Source organism: Meriones unguiculatus, chromosome 10 (genome assembly GCF_030254825.1).
Source record: "Meriones unguiculatus strain TT.TT164.6M chromosome 10, Bangor_MerUng_6.1, whole genome shotgun sequence".
NCBI lineage: Eukaryota > Metazoa > Chordata > Mammalia > Rodentia > Muridae > Meriones > Meriones unguiculatus.
The window spans coordinates 98120446-98141878 of NC_083358.1; the positions used below are offsets into that span (position 1 = coordinate 98120446).

Sequence of the window (21433 nt, forward strand, 5' to 3'; positions counted from 1 at the left end):
AAGAAAAAAAAATAGTATACAATTATCACATATTTTGGTGACAGAATTACCGTAGTACAAATGAAAGTTTGGATTTATTTATTATAGTACATTCTGATACTCATTTAATAGGTAGAGTAGCTGCTTTATTAATACATTCAGTTTTGATTGAATCAGCCTGTTTGATTAAGTGCTAACAATTTAAGTTGTTATTTATTATTCCTCCCATCAATTGGACATTCCCGGCAGCACTAATAAGGTAAGAAAGAATCTTAAAAATTATATGGCTTACTTTCTCATTTTTACAAAGATTTTTCTCCTAAGCTTTTGTTTCCAGATTCTTGTTTAGATTCTTCTGTTAAGTAAGCTCTTACTTGATTGTAGTCCTTAGAGGGTCAGACTGTTTGCTTTGCCATCGTTCAGCAAGTGGTACAAAGAAAAGGGAAACTGAAGACAGGAGATAACAGGCGCCAGAAAAGTAGAAAGAGCCTGTGTATGTCTGTGTATAATCATATATCCAGCCTGGAAGGAAGGAGTGATTTCTGTTAATGAAGAACCTTTCCCTTTGTAATTCTCAAGCAAGTCTTCGACTTTGAAAGAAGGGGCCTCCTCATCACACTCTGTATTATGAGCCACTGGAATTAAATGAGCTTCTCACCTGTCTTACTTGAAACTGGATTATTTTCATCTGAGTAGAAATTTACACATCATTAAAAGTCATTATGGACTTAAAAACACGTGTTAGGGTAGAGACTGGGGAAAATTAGGGTCAGCACATTTTATGGTGACTCTTAAAAAAAAGACCACTGATTAAAATGCCAGAATGAGCTAATTGCAAGATGAAGTTATAGTATATATTATACTATGTATTATATATTATATAGTAATATATAGTATTATAATATATAGTAATATACTATATATAGTAATATATAATTAATTAATATATTATATAGTGTACTATATATAGTATAATATATGGTATATAGTAGTACTATGGTGTGATAATATATATTTCTATGCTATGTATAGTATAGAAATCTATAATATACATTGCACATATATAATATCTATGTCATACAGCATATAAATGTAGAAGCAGCTCTTGGCTACCATGCAGGGGAGGGAGGGAAGGAGAGAGAGAGAGAGAGGAGGATGGAGATGGGGGGTCGGATGGAGACATGGACCAAAATGTCTGGGCTATATAGTGAAGGAGGGGCTGGGGTATGCCAGCCTCACCCTGCAGCAGTTAGGGACTGAGGAATGTCTGAAACCAAACAACTGCTGTTACTTTTTGGAAGGAAAATAATCATGAATAACTTCTTTTTTTCCCCAAAGAAAAAAGACTATCTTTTCTTTACTGAGTTAACATTTGAGTATTTACCATGTCCTGAAAATATGCTATGTGTCAAGGATAATACTGAGCCAGATAAGCATTTTCTTTGCCCTCATAAATTTTACACTTTAGTGGAACAATAGATATTAACAATTTAAATTATAAATTTAGTAAATTCTATGAAGGGAAAGCGGGGGGAGTGGGAATTGTGATCCCATGAGAAGGAGCTGCTTGATAAATGTGTCAAGGAGTTCCTCCTGGAACTCTGCAACTGAGCTACATTCCTAACTTAATGTTCTTTAAAATAAGAATGGGAGAAGCCTTGACATCTTTAGGTCAGTGGCACATACTAGAACTTAAGTAAAACATCTTAGAAATATTTGTTTCACTGTATGATAGCAAGAAATCAACATATAAATGCCATATAGAAGTCTGTACTCTGGAAACATCTTAGTGTTACAAAGATGTAACTTTGTGTAACATGTAAGATGAAGTATGCTTGAATGGTTCTGGGTTTGGGGGTGATACACTAGTGAAAAGAGAGGTAAAAATACTTCGTGCTTATGTTTTGTTGTTTTTGTTTTCTTCCCAACCCCAACTACCATTTAGTGTAATTGTTTATTGCTTTTTCTTTGTTCTCTTATTTACCTCTGAGTTCCAGGATTTGTAGTTTTTGTTAGTTGGTTCTGGGTTTTGAATCCAGGACATTATGTGCAGACATGCTAAGCCTGTATTCTATTACTGAGCTACACTCCAGCCCTTTTTATTTTGGTAATTTTGTGTTTTCTATTTTTAATGTAATGCATGAAATGGAGTGTTTTATAGCCTTTTAAAATGAGCTAACTTTAAGGAATTTGTTTATTGATTCCTTATTTGATTAGTGACGTCTCAATTAAATGTTTCTTGGAGTTAAGTTGAAGGAGTAGAGTGAGGTTGATGAATCTTATATTCAATGGGTGTGACTGACTTATAACTCCCTAAGAAATAGGTGAATAATCTTAGCTATGGAGTTTTTGTAAAAAGGAGGGAAGATGGAGCAGCAGCATCTCCTCCTACATGTATGTGTCTATGTCCTGTGAATTTGTGATGATTATCAAATGTTAGCATCATAGGAAAAGATTAAGCGTTCTTGATAGTGATGTAGATATTGCTAGTGAAAGGAGGGCACAGGTGAAAATGGGTTCAAGAGAATTGTTTATAAGCTTTTTCTTTTACCTACACACTTTGTGAAGAGTATTATATCTGAAACATTGAGGATTAAAATATATTTAATTTTTTTTTCAGAGAAGGAAATCATTTGGCATATTTCAAGTTGGATGAAATAATTTGTTTTGAATGTTCTGCCTATTTATACTTGCTAATTGAGATACCAACATCTTTAAAATTCTAGTTGAGATCCAGAGCCAAATATATAATCTTGAATTTATAATGATAGACAAAGGTTCACTACTCCACATAGATGTTTTAATACCAATCAAGCTTGAATTTTTAACTTAACCTAGAAGCCATCTTACACTTGATTATTATAGCTAACAAGGATTAATCTTAACCAAGACACCTAGTAGCTCAAGTATTTTGTATTTGACATATTCGGAATAAGATATGGGAAACATAGTTTAGTAAATTAAAATCTTGGGGCCTTTTAGGATTGGAACTTACTAAAGGCCCCAGGATAGAAATTTGCAGTTAATATTTACTAAGAGCACTTAGGCATTGGTTCTGTGCTCTGTTTTATTAGAGGATTAGCATTTGGACACTCAATCTTGGCTTTTGCAAAAACAGAATGATAATTTCCTCCTTTAAACCACTGTAGAGCTATTTGGAATGCATTTTTATGTTTGATAGATACTCATCAATCTTTGGAATGCCAAGTCAGGGGGAAGCTGGGTAGGTGGGGTGGTTTTGAGGGAAATGAACTACCTGGAAGTGAACAGCTTACATATTTTTTCAGTGTTAATATATTCCTTTTTATTTATACAGAAAGAACTTTCCTCTGTGTCCTCACCTGTCTTTCACTTGTTCCAGTCTCCACAATAGTCTATAACAGACCAAAAGATTGAGCTATTTTTTTTTTCTTCTAATAAATTTTTAGGTCATAGAGAAATTCTTCCCTAATAAGCCAACATAACTGCTAAAACTTTAGAGGTTAATTTGGTAAATGGTGGTACAAAGATCAGATTGAAGTTTTTGCTCAGTCTTGTATTTGACTAAAGATAGACTGGATATAGGGAATGACCTGTCAGTTCATGACATAGCTTATGTGTTAAAGGGACAGAGACCTCCTTGGAGAGATGACTTTACATTTTATCCATTGTCTTTTTCTGTAAAATACTGAGCTAGTAAAATGTAGCCAGTTTCCCTGTCCTCTGACTTAGATGGTTGAAATATCTGAGAGAGGTCTGGGGGAAGGGAAGAAAATGATATACATAAAAATATATAAGTATTCAAATTTATATGGAGATTTTCTTTAGGGACTTTAACCGCTTCTGGAACACAGCCAACATATCAGTTCAGGGATTAGAAATTTTTGTAAAGCAGGACATGGTGACACATACCTGCAACCTCAGCACTTGAAAAGTTAGAGAATTTTGAGTTTCCTTCACTCTCTACTTCATAGCAAGTTCTAGGTAGCCTGCACTATAAAGTGAGACACCTTGTCTTAGAAAACAATAACAAATAAACAAAACCCCCCAAATTTTAAAAGTTTTCTTAGAGTTTGTCCAAAATGGTCAGTTTTATGAAATAACTCTGACTGAGTTCAACATTTGCACTATCCCACACCCATTTCAAGTTAAGGAAGTAGATGCCTTAGGTTATGCCTGCTTCATCAGATGTCCAGTACTGGAAGGAAAAGGATGCAGATTCCAGGAACTGCCAGTTTTAGAAGTTTTAGGCTTGTCCTAAGTATGAAGCCCTGCTAGAGTACATGGCAGAGTAAGTGCTGAAGAGTTGTAGGAGGCCTTGAGAGAGGGAAGGTTCTTATGTACTGAGTTGCAATAAGCTAAAGTTGCTTGGTGGCTACTGCAACTTTAGGTTTGATTATAGAGATAAAATGAAATTGGAATTTGAAAAGTTAGGGGAGTTTTCAAGATATTTGGGCTTGCTTTAACTACGTATGTGCATAATGCATTTGTTTATTGGGCATGGGAGTAGTGGGAGAAGGGAGAACTGTATGCAAACATATTTATAGGTCACTAATGTGGGCCTTCTAGCTTGAAATGAAATAGGCTTTTTATTTTGAGCTCATGTTAAATGTTTTGTAGTCAAGATTGGGAATTTTATGAAATTTTTTTGTGTTGGAATTGTATGTTGCAGATTATGTTTCTTTCTTTTTTTTTTTAATTTACCTTTATTTTATGTGCATTGGTGTTTTGCCTGCATGTATGTCTATGTGAGAATATCAGATCTTGGAGTTACAGATAGTTGTGAACTGCCATGTGTGTACTAGAATTTGAACCCGGCCCCTCTGGAAGAGCAGTCCTCCCTTTAACTACTGAGTGATCTCTCCAGCCCCATGATTATACTTTTCTACCCAAGTTGTTCTCTGTAATACTTTCTGTGTATTCATATTTATTTATTAATCAGAGTCTACTAGAAATATAACAAGATTTCAAATATTAATTCTTACAATTTCCCCACAACCTTTCAAAGCTACAATCTTGGTGCTAAGGTGGAATACTAGCTGCTATCTACGAGCAAAAAACTAGCAGGTTTGTGTGTGCTGTGACATTTAACCTAGACTTAAGTCTGCTAACCACCCTCAGCTAGGGAACTGTGTCTGATTGGAGCTATATTATTAAATAAAGTTGGATTTGTTACTAATTGTTGGAAGAAGATAGAAAGGATCTGGTTGGAGTGGGCAAAGGTAGTGTTCCATGGAGGAGCAGATGTGGAAAAAGGTGGGTTTTTGTCTTTTGAATTCTTGTCTTATGTTAAGGAATTTTGTTGCTGCTATATTTCTTGTTGTATTCATGATGATAAAAATTTATAAATAATTTTATTGCCCATGTGGTCTATTTTTATAGATTTTTTAAATTATTTTATAAGTTACATGCTTTCTATAGGTTTCCTATGTTCTTTTCTTTCCTAGAATTATTAAAGTGTTCCATAGAACTAACTTTTCTTTTCTTTTTTGTTCCCATACAGGAAGGAGAAATATATTGTTTATGTATTCACTGTTACCATTTTAAACAAACATTTGACTGAGGATTTACTCTTTGCCAGATTCCTACTTAAACATATCTATATTCTTTTATAGGAATTTCAGCTTTTCGTTTGGTAATAGAGATGGGTAAGTAAAATTGAGAATCTCTTACAGCTCTGAAGATTACCTATAAACATCTAGATTTAAAGGTGAACACAGTCACATAATTTCCCATATCCTTAATAATCAAGTAATGTTTTTTATTTTGATTTTCAAGCACTAGGAATTGACGTTAGGGCCTCACATGTGTAAGGCAGGTGGTCCACCACTGAGCTGTATCTCCATTCCAAAGAACTGAGTTACTCTGAAAGCCAACATGTAGTGCTTCTTTGGTAGTTAGAACTTGGGAAGAGATCCATTGGTCTTTATAAAGTTCTCTTTATCGTTTTATAAAGAGGAACGAGTTACAGAAACAAGGGCTTCCCTGAAGCCTCTCCCTTTAACAAGATGCTTAACCACATAACACCACTCTCAGTGAAATGTCCTTAGTTGTGCCTTACCATAATCTTGAGACATTGTAAGCAACTAACTCCTAGACTTAAAATCTATGTGGGCTTTTAGCAGTAGCCTAATCACTACCTTTGACTTATTAGAACTTAGAAAATTTATGACTGCCCAAGTAAAATGCTTAGGATTAGTGGATACAAGTATTTATCAGGAGCTTCATATTTATCCTTACATATAGTTCTAAGTATTGTAGACTTTGGGTAAGAAAAGGCTATAAACATTTTTCTTCTGGTTGATTAGAAACAAATATATTTTATAATGCGTTAGGTGTGTGCATGAAATAAAAGTTTGACAATAAAATGATTATTTTCTAATTTGCTCTGTTGCAGTCTTTTTTTTTTTTTCATTAAAAAAAGAAATAAAAAGGAAAGGAAATAGAAGCCCAGAATGATGGCACATGTCTTTAGTTCCAGCACGTGGGAGATTGAGGCAGAAGGATCAAGAGTTCAAAGCCAGCCTTCTCTAGGTAGTAAGTTTAAAGGCAGCCTAGGCTACATGAGACCCTTCCTCAAAAAATAGATATTAAAAAGTAATAAATATAAACTTAACATCACTATAGTTTTTTAGTTTTGTATTTTTAAATGATCGGGCAGAATCACTGTTTTCAGTTACTGTCTGAAGTAACAAAAGTGAGGGCTGACTTAGTTGGCAGATTAATTGTCTAGCATGGATACCATGGGTTTGCTCTGACTCCCCACCACTGCAGCATAACCAAGATCATTGACTTCACACTTGTAATCCAGGCAGGAACAGAGTGATCAGAAAGGTCTTAAGGTTCCTTGGGTGAAAAAGGAGTTTGAAGCTTGCTTGGACAAATGAGACCTTGTCTCAAAAACAAAACAAGTCACTTAAAACTTGCAAAGTTAATTTTAAGGTGAGTTCTTTTTTGTGAACAATATTGTAGCAATCAGATCAATCAATAGATTGGATCTTTGATCTGTGAGAATCTAACATTCAAGCCTGTTCCCTAGGAATAATTTTTTCTGTGTTAAGTAGTCAAGTTTTTAATTAATCAGCAAGCAGAAAATATCATTTAGGTAAAACTGGTTGTTGCCAGTAAAAGTAAAAGAAAACATTTATAGAACTTAAACTCTGTAATTAATATCTGCATCTAATAATGTGTACAGATTTTACTGTATTGTTGATCAGGTAAAACAAAGACAGGAAAGTCAAATAGAGCATTAAACCTGATACTGTAGCATTGGTCCTAGATTTCTATTTTCTTAATTGAAATTTGCTCAGTGTGGCTCAGTTATTACCTGCTATTGGTGGTCCAGAAAGGACAGCCATCCCAGCAAAGAAACTGGCATATCCCAAAAACTTGTGTACTCTAGAATTCTTACATAGATCGACCTGTGGGAAATGAGAATTCAGTGTTAGCCATTTTAAGGAAGAACTTCTCCTGTGGTTTATGTTGACAAAGGAATGACAAATACCATTTTTTTTTTTTAAATCTCAAACTGAATGGTTTGACTCCTGGGGTGATTCATTTGGTTGTTTGCCCTGGTCTTAGGAAAGGGAATAGAAGTCAACTAGGCAACAGTAGTTTGGCTAAGGAAGGTGGTGTTTTCAGTTTGTTAGTGGGGAAACACTGGTGTTTGGCTTTGGTAGGTTAACCTTTAATGTGGCTCAGGAGTGTTTTTACCTCCCAAACTTTAATGATTGTCTCCGTTAGGAAATAGTATTTTGCAGTCTGCAGCCACCTGTGGCTGACTACTAACCATAGGTTTATAAGAAATCTGTTAACACAGAAACTGATTTCAGCCTTGGGAACCTGGAATTTTGACTAAGCATCATACACTATTTTCCAAAACTTAAAATAAAATAAAAAATCCCACTTCAATTCATGGTTTAAGTCAGTTTGAAATAAAAATGGAGAACTTATTAAAACAATGTCCTTGAAGTACACAGGACCCAAGGCAGTACACAGAAGCCGTCCTTGTTAGCAGACCTGTATGCTTGTGTTCTAGCAAGAGCCAGAAAACAAAACCCCTAGAGCCTGGACAAGAGGAGTGAACAGAAGGTAATTGGAATCTTGCTGGTCTCTGTGTTCCTTTTCCTGTTCTATGTGGCTAGTCTTCTTAGCTTCTTTTTCTCACACAGTAAGGTGAATGAATAATGAGCGGATATAGCTGGCTACAGGATTTCTGAGGTCTTAATTTTTTAATGATAAAATATAAAATTTTAATTTTCTAGAAGGCTGTTATTTATACTTTTTCTGAGTGATTTAGCATTAGTAATAGAATCTACTCACCAATACTGGGAGTATTAGTGCCAGGTAGCCACCAGCAAAAATGGCAAAAAAGATAGTATAGGCCATAAGGAGTGGGAATGTGGTGGCTAAAGGAGCAAGCAGGTTAGTTATACCACACAGAATGAGGTAAAACTTGTGGTATTGATACTTCTTGATCCAGTTTTGATCAGCAATCCATCCAGAAATGAGCTGACTGACTGTCTCAGTGATACCTGCAACAGTAAATACAAAGTCAGGTAGTCTGTTTCCTAGTCCTTTGGTAAGAATGTCAGTATATAAGTGCATCTTTGCCCAAGAAGTAGGATACCATTTTGAAGCCAAGATACATGAGGAAAAAAAATGGATTCATTCTGAAATAGGATATGTAACTTACTTTTCTCTTCTAAACATAGCTAATACCAGAATGCTACTTCCAGCTGAACATGAAACCATCAAGTTGTCATGTGTGTTGTTTTCTAATTGTGTGTGGAATCTCTGTTGACAAGACCATGGGCTGAAGAGGTCTTAAAAGAGTCTCTTCAAAGGTCCTGCAAGTGAGGATATAAAACTTAAGTGTCCTGAGGAGTCATGGTGAAACAAGAGAAAAAGCTAAATAAAATCTCACATTAAAAGATATAGACAATGGGACTCTTTTTATTTGTTTATGAAGCTTTGGAATTTAAGACCTCCAAAAGTTATAGTTAATTTGAAAATGCATACGAAGCCTAAATATGTCAATTGGGACATAGGTGGTATGGTGTAATGAGTAAAATTTAAGAGCCACAGTTTTTCACTTAGCATTCTTACTGTTTAACCTGTTTCAAGACATAGCAGTTAAAAAATAAAAGTTTTCATCAAGAATATCAGGAATCCGGACATGGTGGTACATGCCTTTAATCCCAGCACTAGGAAGGCAGAGGTAGTCAGTTCTCTGTTCAATTCCAGGCCAGCCTAGTCTACGGAGTGAGTTCTAAGAGAGCCAGAGCTCAGTGGTTCAACCCTGTCTCAAACAAGAACTTAGCATGAGCAAGGCTTGAGGTAGAGTGCTTAGTGGTCCAGTACTCCCTTAACTTGTACAAGGCCTCGTGTTTAAAAAATAGCATAGCCTACACTTGTTTTGAGTTTAAAGGGTTCAAACATAAATTCCATTAAAAGAATAAAAAGTGATACTACTTTGTATTTTTTATAGCAGTCTCCTAGGATGCACATTGAAACTATAGTATGATTTTTGGCCTAATTTGTATAGCCTTAGTCTGATATAAATGGATTCTATCAGACAGTGAGAGAAAATGGTTAACCAAAGCTCTTGTGTGACAGCATTTTTTGACTGAAGCAACTCCACAGTGAGAACATTTGAAACTAGGTGTCTTCAGCTTTGCAAGGGCTTGTTAGGTTGCTGTTTCCCCAGTAAAGAAGAAAAGTTGAACTGCTAAGAATTGCCAGGTTACTGACAGCTGTGAGGGAAAGCACTGTGTTACAACTATCCTATAGATAGGAAAGGGACATCATGGCATGGAGGAGAATCTCCCCCATAGCAAAGAAAATCACAGCAAAATCCAGACCTGGGAAATAAAGCTTCAGAATCAGTCCTTCCAGTTACTACACTGTTTTCTAGCTGGGATTTCTTTCTGTCCAGAGTAGCTGTTGACACTTAGCACCAGCTTTTTAAAATTAGGTTTCTATAAAATGAGTAATTTATATCCATTGTGTTAGACACCTGAAAATGAATAAGGTGAGTTAGAGTCCACTAGAATCTCCAAGGTAGCAGTTGACACAGCTGCATGAGGAGATACACAGTACTCTGTTTAGCCTTAGAAAACTTGCTTTTTATAGACTTTCCATGGTCCACTCATGTTCGCTCTCTTGCTTCTTCCCTCCTTTCTCCTTGCTTTCCTTTTAAAATAAAATTTAATAAACTTTTACCAAGCTAAGTTCATTTTCTAGGTAAGAGGTTTGAAGTAGGTTTTCTTACCAGCTACAGACACAAGGTAGGAGGCATCCATTATGTCAATTCCAAGTGTTTTGGCTCTGGCTACTAGGTGAAAAGTAGGAATGAAATATGCTAATTGACTGAGAAGAAAAGACCAGGTAAATATGTAGAAGAAGGGATTCCTAAAGAGAAAAATATCTAAAAGTTTTTCTTTGCAGTTCCACGGAACAAGCTTTATCTTGTAACTTTTGTCATTGTTTGTAAGTAACAGCGTGTTCCTGTGAGGCCCATTGCTGAATTCTTCACTTTGATTTTCTAATACAGTTAAATTTTTAGTAGGTTGTCCAGATTTCTTCATAGTACTGCCATCGATGGAAGACTCTTGTGTCTCATTGCAGTGTGGTGTTTCTGTCGTATACAATATCCCTGGTCCAGTTTCAGACAAACTGATATCTTTGTTCTCTGTTTGGGTATGGGTGGGTCTTAAGAGCATGCTGGAAGGCACCAAATTCAATATAATAGCTCCAAACAATATAAGAGCACCTAAATAGAAGAGAGAAATTGAGAAGGTAAGAATAACCAATCAGTTTGTGGTACTGTCTACTCAGAAGAGGTCAACCTACATAGTCCAGTAATTCTTGAAAATACTTTGCCTCCCATGTTTACTTAAAAACATGTTTTATTTATGTGCATGCATGTGACCCACTGAAGCAAGAGGAGAGAATCAGCTCCCCTGGAGCCGGAATTCCAGGCAGTTGTGAGATGTCTGCTGTAGGTGCTGGGAATGGAATTCCAGTCATCTAGAGTAACACCAAAATGCCTTTACCTGCTGAGCCATCTCGTCTTCCCTGCCTCCCAAATTTAACTGGAAGCATTTAACTCACTTGACAGTATACATGCTATAAAAATGTAATGCTTTGGAGATAAAAAATGAAGTTGGACCAAGAAATCATACAGAAGGTTATTTTTGTTAAAAGGTGGGAATGGTTTGGAAGGCAGGTTGATAATTTGAATGGCACAAATTTACAATACATTTTAAGTAGATATTTTAAGTATATTGCAGTGACTGGATTTTGGTGTAGGAAACAGACTTGTGGGGAAATAACAAGGGGAGAGACTTCCATCCTGTGATATATATATTTTTTAATTCCCTTGAAACTACATGCTAGTCTTGCCTTTGATAGTACTTGATTGGTTTCAGAACCTGAACATGGCTTGTGTTTCTGGAGAGAACAAGTAGTGCAGGCTTTCTTAGAGGTTTGTCAGCTGGAGGTTCCCATTCACCATAGGACTACTGAATAGTGCTCTACATTGGAAAAAGTTGTCAGACAGAAATAGACACACATTTTACTAAAATACTTCAGATAGGAAATTAAACGGTTTGGTGAACATTTCTAGTTGGTAATTTATATAAAAGATTATACTGTTGGAACAATCTTTTTACAAATGTTCTGTTTATTTTAGTTTTTTTTTTTAAGTATGGGGGTTTTTGTTTTGTTTTTCTTCGGAGGAAAATAAGAATGTAGGATTGGAGAAAACAGAAGAGCATTGTTTTTCTAAGGGTTTTTCTGCACAGTGTTTCATCTCATGCATTGAATTCCAAAGAGAATTCTGAGTAGATAGGCAAAGCCTGTAGGTCATGAAAGATCTCTCATATTCCCTAAGGAAGAGGATGTGCTTTCATTAGGTATCCTGCTTATTTCCCCTCCAGAACTATCTTCAGTGCTGGGGATTAAATCCAGAATCTTGTACATATTAAAGCAGTAACTTCTGCAGTTGTTATGTGGTGCCTCATGCTTGTAATCCCAGCATTGCCACAAGTTTGAGGACAATCTGGTCTACCTAGCAAGTTCAGGACCTGCCAAGTTCTTATAGTGACCTTAGAGTGAGGAAAAGGAATTTGTCTTAAAGCTTCAAAGGGAGGGCTAAACATTCAATTTTTAGTGTTGATAGTTTAGAAACTTAGACTGACTCACCTGTCCAGTCATAAATATCTATCAGGAATTTTGTAAAGGGTGCCAACAGAAATGTCAGTCCCATTCCAGAACGGGCAATTGCTGTAGAAAGACCCAGTCTTTTTTTGAAATATTTGGTAATTACCACAGCAGCTACTTGGTACAAGAAAGCAGACCCCAATCCTAAAAGAAAAACAAGTTTGAAATTAGGTCATGTTAGGTCATTAGTTATTTGATCAGATGTTATAGATTAGAATATATTTAGGATCCATAGGCAGTAAAGGTTTCCTGTTTTATCTTTTATAGTCTATTTATAGTGGACCTACCAGGTAACAGTCCCATTGTCACACAAAGAAAGGGAACGCTTGTGGCCCAACTGCTGACCAGATAGCCACCAGAAACAAGGAAAGTCCCAAGAATGGAGGTAGTTTTTTCTCCAAGTATGTCACAAATAATAGCAGCCAGGGGACCTTAAGAGAAGAAAGGGGGAGTGCAAGGTTAGTGTGCTCTGGCATCCCTTAGTCCCTATGTGTGATTTGAATAAATGACTAGAGGAGAACAAGAAAACTGCTTTAAGATACTGTATTTTCAAAATAAGATTGTATAGGTGGCCTCTTTTGTAAAGAGTTGAATCACAAATCTTCATATCACAGCACCAACTAGAACTACTAGAGAGATTGGGTTTTGTTTGCTTTGAATGTGATCACATAATTAGGACTGAATGGTTTCACTTTGAGGTTAAAGTCTTGGTTCACTGGATATAAAGCCTTACCAGACTAGAAAGAAAAGCATGAAAAAGTCCAATCATAGTTAGATTCTTAATTCCTTTTTTTTTTTTTTTTACATTTCTGTCTTTTTTGAGACAGGGTTTCTCTGTATAGCCTTCCCTGTCCTGGAACTTGCTCTATAGACCAGCCTGGCCTTGAACTCAGAGGCCTGCTGCCTTCTGCCTCCAAAGTGCTGGGAATAAAGATATGCATCACCAACACCTGGCCTTAGTTTCATTTTAACCCTAATTTTCCCCAACTTAATTGCCAAGTTGAGTAGAGCTGAAATACTCTGATGTCTCTTTGAATATTTTATATTAATATTAATGCATATTAATAAATGAACTTTAATGTAACGACTTCAGCCTTAAAGGAGTGACAGTGTCAATCTCCATAGACAGCAAATTTACTGCCAGTTTTATACCTGCAGAAAAACGGAGTGATGACATGATGGATCCAATCCAACCAATTTGCTCTGAAGTGCTATCAAACTCTTCTTGAAAGACCACAAAGAAAATTGCAAATGTTTTGGTCATTCCCATCACAAACACATTTACCTAAACCAAAGCATACCAGAGTCCTTGTTAGGTGGGAAGTAAGGCTATTTCGGTTTGATGCCACCATTCCTCAACTCCTACTTGTAAAGAATGGTGGCAACCACCTACCCTCCTTTAATCAACATTTCCAGTCTTACTTCAAAATAGTGGTATTTCTTATCTAGGCAACAGACCAAGAATTGGCAACTATTGGAGGCTTCCAAAGTTCAAGAGAGGATCCCAAACATTTTTGTCATTCTGACTTAAAGGAAAGTACACAACTAAGTTTGGGGCTTAGAAGATGGCTTAGCAGTTAAAACAATTTTTGCACTTCTAGAAAACAGTTTCAGTTTCCAGCACCCATAATCTGTCAATCTGTTATAATTTTCCTCTAAAAAGTCAAACGATCAAATTACATAAATATCAAATGCATTCGACTTGTTTCAGTTCAAAATACAGTGTACCTTGTTATGAGCAAGGATCACTAATCTGAAAGGTCATCCTGTAAGTCTTTAACCTGTGTGTGTGAACTATGCGGTGATGGCCATAGACTGCGTATCTCTGGGGTTTTTAGTTTTGATACTGGGTTTTTGTTTGGTTTGGTTTGGTTTTGCTTGTTGCTGTTTGAGTCTGTAATCTTGGCTACTTTGGAACTCACTGTGTTGACCAGGCTGGCTCTTAACTCACAGAGATCTCCCTGTCTGTGCTTCCCAAGTACTGGGATTAAAAGCGAGCACCATCACTCCTGGCTTTCTTCTCTGTGCTCTTAATCCTTTGAATCTGGCTAGCCATTGGTCTCCAGTCAGAACTTTTATTTTCTTGATGTCTGGCTTATGACCGCTGTGAAATGGGTCTGACTTGCTCAATAACAGGCTGAGTTGTGTATTCACAGAGTAGCAGGAAAACAAGGGCAGAGCTTTCAAATCTACCTAGCTAGTTCTCTTTAATTTTTAACTTCCTAGTTATTTTTTTTTTTTTTTAGACTTTAAAAAGATACTAAAGACCTCTCCCAATGTCCGTATTTTCTCTTAAGTACCCAAGCAGACTACTATGTAAGTCTTGACACCATGCTTTGGATCAAACTTGGTATGATTCAGTTCCTGCTTCAGAGTCTTCATCAGACATTGTAATTGCCTCGCCTCCAAATGAAGCAAAAAAATGGAATAGTCCAATCCTTAATTTCCAACTTAGAAGCAGTTAGATTTTTGTTGCTTTGTTTTGTTTAGTTTGTTTGTTTTTGATATAGTTTCCCTGTGTAGCCCTGGCCATCTTTTTAAAAAATTAATTAATTTACTTTTTTATTAATTACAGTTTGTTCACTTTTCATCCCCCCTGTAGCTTCCTCCCTTATCCCCTCCCAATCTCACCCAACTTCCGTTTTCTCCACCCATGCCCCTCTCCCAGTCCACTGATAGGGGAGGTCCTCCTCCCCTTCCATCTGATCCTAGTCTATCAGGTCTCAGAACTGGCTGCATTGTCTTTCTCTGTAGCCTGGTAAGGCTGCACTCCCCTCAGGGAAGAGGTGATCAAAGAGCAGGCCATCTTTGAACTCAGAGGGAGATCTACAGGCCTCTGCCTCTGCCTTACAAGTGCTGGGATTAAAGGCATGTACCACAACCATGGCAAAAGCAGTTAGTTGTATTGGACCCCCTTTCCCATGTGTGGGGTGCTTGTGTGTGTGTGTGTGTGTGTGTGTGTGTGTGTGTGTGTGATCTAGGTCAGCCTCATTTTAAAATCAGAGTGCCAGTTGATATGGTTAGTTTTAATAACAGCTTCTTTCTATCCCAGATCTTTCCTGTAATATTATCATAGTTTATCCTGCCTTCATTAATATACATTTCTTCAAAATCTACTGTGTCTACTTCCTCTTATTTCAGCATTCCACTGAAAATAGAGGTTCACCAGCTTGGTGCCCATCTTCTAAGAGCTCTGACCAAGGTTAACAAAGACTTTCTTGTGGCTAAGCCAGGAGATTGCTGCCATTTCTATTCTGTGACCTCACCAGTGTCCACACGTCATTTTTTCCTGATAATTTCTAGACATCTATTTTTCTGCTTTTGTTTCCTTTGTGGATGATATCATTCATCCCTGTATTGATCTCCCAAGATTTTGTCCTATTCCTCTTTTCTCTGGTGATTTTACCCACTTTTCCTTAAAGTTCATACAGTGTATATTGGAGACACAGCTGCACATAGATTATATCAAGCATGTTCTTGGTTATAAATCCCTTGGAAACTGACCAAGATTTAGCCATTCCAACTATTCAGAGATTTTCTTCCTTTTTCCTTCTAGCTCTAGTGAAAGGCATTTATCACCTACCAAAGTGCTCAAACTAACAACTCTGGACTCTCATATTCCCTATCAGATTCCTCTCCACATCTTAGAGGTCTGTCCTCTGATATGCTCAGCTCTATTTTCAGTGATTCCTCATTACTGCCTTAAGTTTAGAGCCTTTTTGTGTGTGTGTATGTATGTATATGTTGCAGCTTGACCAATGAATACCCTGTGTCTAGATACCATCCTCGCTAAGCCATTATTGACCCAGCATCCACAAATGCATTTCTGAAATACTTCCCTGATTAATTTGCCTCATTAAAACTGCAGAACAACCAATATTCTTTGTCTGTCTGTTATTTTTCTGAGATTATTTCACTGTGTAGCCCAGGCTGGCTTTGAACTCATTCCTGCCACTAGCCTCCTAAAGTGCTGTGATTACAGTTGTATATCACCACACTTGCCTCAACAAAATTTCAGTAGCCTCTCTCTGACTTGTCTGTCCTCTTGGCTATTTATAAATGTATCGGTTTAGTCATCCTCACCAGCCATTTAATGAATGGCTATTGTGTTTCAGACTATATTCAGAGTAGGCATACAATAGTGAGCATACACTGATGAGCAGTGTAAATGTGGTTTCCTTCCCTTACTGAATGGTTAGTTTGGGAAGACATACTAAACACAGAAATAGTTATGTATAAAGTATGATAAGTTATACTGTAACCTCTTTCTGCCTTTGTGGAGGGAGTTCACAAAGCATAGTGAGATTTTTTTTTTCCTTTTTTCAGGAGTTCTTATACAAAAGCACTCTTATAATTCACATGGAAATAAATGCATTGCCCTACTGGACCATGGTGGTATTCAAGGCTAGCCTGGTCTACAGAGTGAGTTCCAAGACAGCCAGGGCTACACACAGAGAAACCCTGTCTCACCAAACAAGCAAACAAACCAGGGCTGCACACACAGAAAACCTGTCTCAATAAATAAGTGCATTGCCCTGTAAGGGTGACCTGTAAGGTATCTCATTATTACTGTGAACTGTGGGCTAGCCTGAGTTCATTGCAAACATTTTGGTATATTTTTGTGCTTCAGTAAGCATCATATTACCGAAATGACATTATTAACCTGATTATTAGGTACTTTTAGTTAGCAGTAATTAATCAACTTACCTTCCATTTATAATAATGTGGAGAAGAGTGGGAGAACCAGACTTCAACAATACCAACACCATGCACCATTTGAGAGGAGACCCAACCAGGCTCTCAGGCTTAAGGTGGTTTTAGTTTCCCTGTTATTAAAGTTTCTATGGGCAGGGAGAAGACATTCTTTGATATTGAAGCCAGAGTTTAACAAATTGTGTTTTGTTAAGTTTATAGTACACAAATCTTACCTGAGAACCTCTGCCCTCTCTTCCCACTTTTTTTTATCGTTAGGGAGGAGTAATGCATTATGTTTTCCCACCTTCAATTTCATACTGATATCTGTTACCAAGATTTGTCCTATTGTGTGGGCTGCTTATTGTAAATCTAAGCAGGGGAGGAACGTCAAGAAGAAAGGTGTTCTTGTGAGTGTGTCTAAAAGTTAATAGATTGATCTAGGGGTGCTTAACAATTATAGGGCTGGTGCCATTATACACAGGGTCATTTGAGGCACAGCTATGAAAGGGTCTATCTGTCATAATGTTCTAGAATGGACATGTTGGTAATGCATATCACCACTTTTTTTTTATATTAATTACAGTTTATTCACTTTGTATCCCAGCTGTAGTCCCCTTACGCCTCCCCTCCCAATCTCACCCTCCTTCTGTTCTCTGCTCCTCATATCACCACTTTTTTACATAGCATCCTCAACAGTGTCTTGGAGGTGAGGGCAAGAAGTTTTTACTGCACATGTCAGATATACAGAGTTTAATTCTAGTTTAAATTCTGTGGGAAGTGTGGGCAGTAAGCTGAAATGTTCCCAATTCCTATCAGTAAACGGGACTGTTTGAGTTAGCTTTCTATTGCTATGATAAAATGCTTGGGGAGGAAAGGGTTCATTTCATCTTACAGTATATAGACCGTCTTAAAGTCATGGCAGGAACTGAAGCAGAAGCTATAGAGGAATAGTGCTTACTGGCTTGTTTCCTCAGCTTGCTCAGTTTGCTTTCCTAAAGAACATAGGACCACCTGACCAGGGGTGATGGTCAGCTGGGCTCTCCCACATTGATCATTAATCAAGAAAATGTCCTTGCAGACTTAACCTACAGGCCAGTCTGATAAAAGCAATTCCTCATTGATGTTTCCTCTGATGCGTCTAGGCTTGTGTCAAGTAGACAAAAGCTAGCACAGAGACTATGAAGTATTGTGTACATGTTAGGCTGAATGGGCACATGGGTTTGAGATGGGGTCTTGCCATGCATGGCTGGCCGGCCTTCAACTCTTAGCAATCATCTTGCCTCAGCCTCCTAAGTACTGAAATTACAAATACAGTCTCACACCTGTCAGGGCTTCGTACTTTCTAGGAATGACCAGTGCTAGTTCCAGCAAAGTCAAAAGTATAATGTTCCCAACTCCCAACTTCCAGGCTGCCCAAGGTACAACTGCCAGTCATGCCTGGAACATTCTCTGATTAAGAGATCAGAGAGGCAGAGGAGAGGACTGACTGGATGACAATGCTTCTATTTTCTCCCAAGGGGGTAGCTCATTTTCTGGGTTCACCCAAACTACTCTCTGATCTTAGCAGTTTGGGGGAAGTTCCTGGTTCCCTGTCTACTCGAATCTCATGATTTCTTAAGTGATCTTATTAGGCTGCTTTAAGCTTTTCTTCAAACAGTTCAGTAGTTGGAAAGGGGAAAGAAACACTTACCAGGAAAAAATGAAACACAATCATCCATCCCCATCCTCCATCCAGGGGTTTAGTGTAAGGGAGGGCCTTTTCTTCCCTCTTCATCGTGATGCTTCCTTTATGTTACCTACAAAGATCACTGTGACAGATCCAAAACATAGTTGATTCAGCAGTCAAGAGAGTGACCTAAACTTTTGTGGGTTTTGTGTTTGTTTCTTTGGTTGGTTTTAAGACCTGGTCTTGCTATGTAGCTCTGGCTGCCCTAGAAATCATAGCAGTCCTGCCTTCACCTCCTGAAAGCTGGGATTATAGATATGCATTGCTAAACTTTTAAATTTTGTTTTTCTCCACGGTGTAAAACCAATTATTCTATGGTTTTATCTTTCTGTTCCCCCTTAGTTACAGGAGAAGTCTGCTTGGTGTAAATAAGGTCTCAACCTCATTTCCCTGACAGTAATGGCCACTTGTGTTCAGGATCACCACCAGCTATAAGCCAATTCTAGAGGAAGCCATGTGTTACTTCCAGTCCTGTGAACCAGCCCTTGACTTTAAAGAAAAAAAGAAAATGGGTGGGGGGATCTTGGGTTTAGACAGCCCCTTTTATGACATTTGGGTATTTGAAGGAACTAGATATGCCAACAAAGGGTATTATCTCAACTGGATACTAGATCAGGAGAAGAAATTGGGAAGCTTGCTTGTGAAATAGAGAACTGAAATAAAGGGTACTGGATAGAGGTTAAATATTTTGGGTGTGGTGGTGGATTCTGCAGGAGACTGGAATGCCATAGTATGCTACCTTCAAGCAGAGAGTTAAATAAATACGATAGATTGAGAGCGAGTGAGAAGAAAATGTGTGTGTGTTCTGAGGAATGGATGTTATCCTCCTTTCCCATTTTTAAAGCAGTTGTGAGTGAGTGTGTGTGTGTGTGTGTGTGTGTGTGTGTGTGTGTGTGTGTGTGTGTGTGTGTGTAATGACTGTTAGATGATTAGGCTGGATGGAAAGATGGCAGTTTTTTCAGGCCCCTTGAAAAGACCAACCCAAAGCCCGATTCCATTTTCACCTTACCTTTAAGGATGTGTTCAGCAAACGAATCCTCTACAGACAAGGAAATTTTGGAGGAAAAATTAGTTACTTTTTCTAAAATGTAACTTTTTTTGAAGGCATTTTATTCCTCTGCTTGGTGAAAACAACCAGGCATTGTAGTCAGCAGGGCTCAGTGGTTGAGGCACTCCTGCCAGTGGACTTTATTTCCTGAGGGTGGAGGAAAAGCTGTAACTTGAGAGCAACTGGGGCCAGCCTTCTGACAGGCGCACAAGGTAAGCTTTTTTTTCACCACCAGCCAAAAGCTTTTGGAGTAAACCAAGGAGAAAATCCTCCCAGTGATACCTTAAGCCTAGGGGGAGGGGAGGATGGAATTCCAGAGTTTTGAAACTTTGTTCAAAGTTCCTCAGGGAGTCTTGAGACTGGTTATAAGAAACATAAAACTGTTCCAGAGCTGAAGACCTTTTTATTGGACCACAAATGACGGTGCTGCACCTGGAGATGTTGCTCCGTGATGGAGTGCGTGCTTAACTTGGGTACCTGGGTCTAGTCCTGAGTAACAAACGCACAGCAGTCCACAGTAAATTCAGCCTGCTCTGTGCTCTTTTGTGCTACTGACTAAATAGTACAATTACTAATTTGGGGTTTCAGGTTCCATTGTAATTGCTTTTTTGAACCCGATTACTTTAAATTCAAATGGTTCCCATGAAAGACATATACTTACAGTAATTTTAATGAAACTTTTTTTTAACTGAATTTTGGAAGTGATTAAGGCTGAGTCCTAGTAAATTACTTAAATAATTCAACATTCCAGTCCAATTTCCTTCCTTTGCCCCACCTTCCACATTTAAAAAAAGAAAAAGTTACCAAGAAAATGCCTTTGATCTCCCTACACCAACATTCCAGATTTTAAACCAGAGTTTATTTTAAGCCAAAGTATGATTTCTTTGATTTGGGGATCTGCACTTTTTTTTTTTTTCTCTGTAGTTGTTTTTAAACAGGGGCTTCTCATCCTCTTAAAGCCCAGCACTAATATGTTTCAATCAGAATGCTTGCAGGAGGACGCTCAGTGAATGCAACCATGAAAAGATGATGCAGTTATGTGGTGTTGGTGGAAAAGATCAAGGTAAAACCCAGAGGGAGAGGCATACTTTTCAGAGAGCTTTGTAATAATTATGTACACCAGAGCATGTTTTTAGTGGCCATTCACAGAGCTGTTTTCAAGGTCTTTGGTGGTGTGTTTGCTCCTCTTTTAAAGCAAACCTGCAATTTAGTCACAGGAGATGCAGTTGAGCTTGACATTGATAGCTCTGCCTGGAGCCCTGAGACCAGCTTTGAGGCAGAGTGGAACAGGGTCATCTACCGGCTAAGAGGATTTTGACGTCCTAAAAGATGAGCCCCTGCAGACACACCTTTATATAGAAACCTCAAGGGATAGTGGAGTAGTGAGTAATTCTGCTTTGGTTAGAATCTCAACTTTGCATTTTCAGTCTTAAAATTCTGAGCAAGTTAACCTCTTTAAATTTGTCTCCAAAGCCATAAAATATGGCTAGTGCTTTTCTGCAAGACTGTTTAGGATTAAGATTAAGATTACTGCTTCATGTGGAAGCTCACACTTAGAATCTCAGCGCACCAGATGCTGAAGCAAGGAGGATTGCTGTGAGTTTGTGCAAATCTGGGTTAAGTCAGATCCTTCTTCTACCTCTACCTCCCCCCCCCCAATAAAACAACAACCCATGAATCATTCTTGTTAATCAGAAGGAATAACTGTGAAGCTATCTTGGATATTAGTTAATATTTTGGCATCCATACCCACTGACTTAATGAAGTTTCAGGGTCCTTAA

General features: G+C 37.7%; 2 protein-coding genes across 7 annotated transcripts in view; one reads left to right on the top strand and one right to left on the bottom strand.

The window, feature by feature from the left end:
- The window catches only part of Rbm15 (RNA binding motif protein 15), a 28946-nt gene extending 22606 nt beyond the window's left edge, over window positions 1-6340 (top strand). The window contains exon 4 of the transcript XR_009594763.1: window positions 5574-6340. The gene's annotated coding sequence lies outside the window, so the exon portion shown is untranslated. The remainder of the gene's footprint in view (window positions 1-5573) is intronic.
- On the bottom strand, window positions 279-19802 carry Slc16a4 (solute carrier family 16 member 4). 6 transcript variants are annotated; one of them, XM_021631653.2, is made up of 9 exons: window positions 19614-19802; window positions 18569-18674; window positions 13336-13468; window positions 12471-12614; window positions 12166-12327; window positions 10232-10732; window positions 8281-8492; window positions 7286-7379; window positions 279-501 (listed from the first exon to the last, which is right to left on the bottom strand). In XM_021631653.2, exons 2-9 carry the CDS (start codon window positions 18650-18652, stop codon window positions 350-352), a joined length of 1482 nt encoding a protein of 493 aa, XP_021487328.1. In that variant the 5' UTR covers window positions 18653-18674; window positions 19614-19802; the 3' UTR covers window positions 279-349. The 6 variants fall into 6 exon arrangements, with proteins under 6 accessions (XP_021487328.1, XP_021487327.1, XP_021487329.1 ...); XM_021631652.2 differs by having other exon boundaries at window positions 18569-18686; XM_021631654.2 differs by lacking the exon at window positions 19614-19802 and adding an exon at window positions 16891-17024 and having other exon boundaries at window positions 18569-18684.
- Window positions 19803-21433: the final 1631 nt, after the last annotated feature.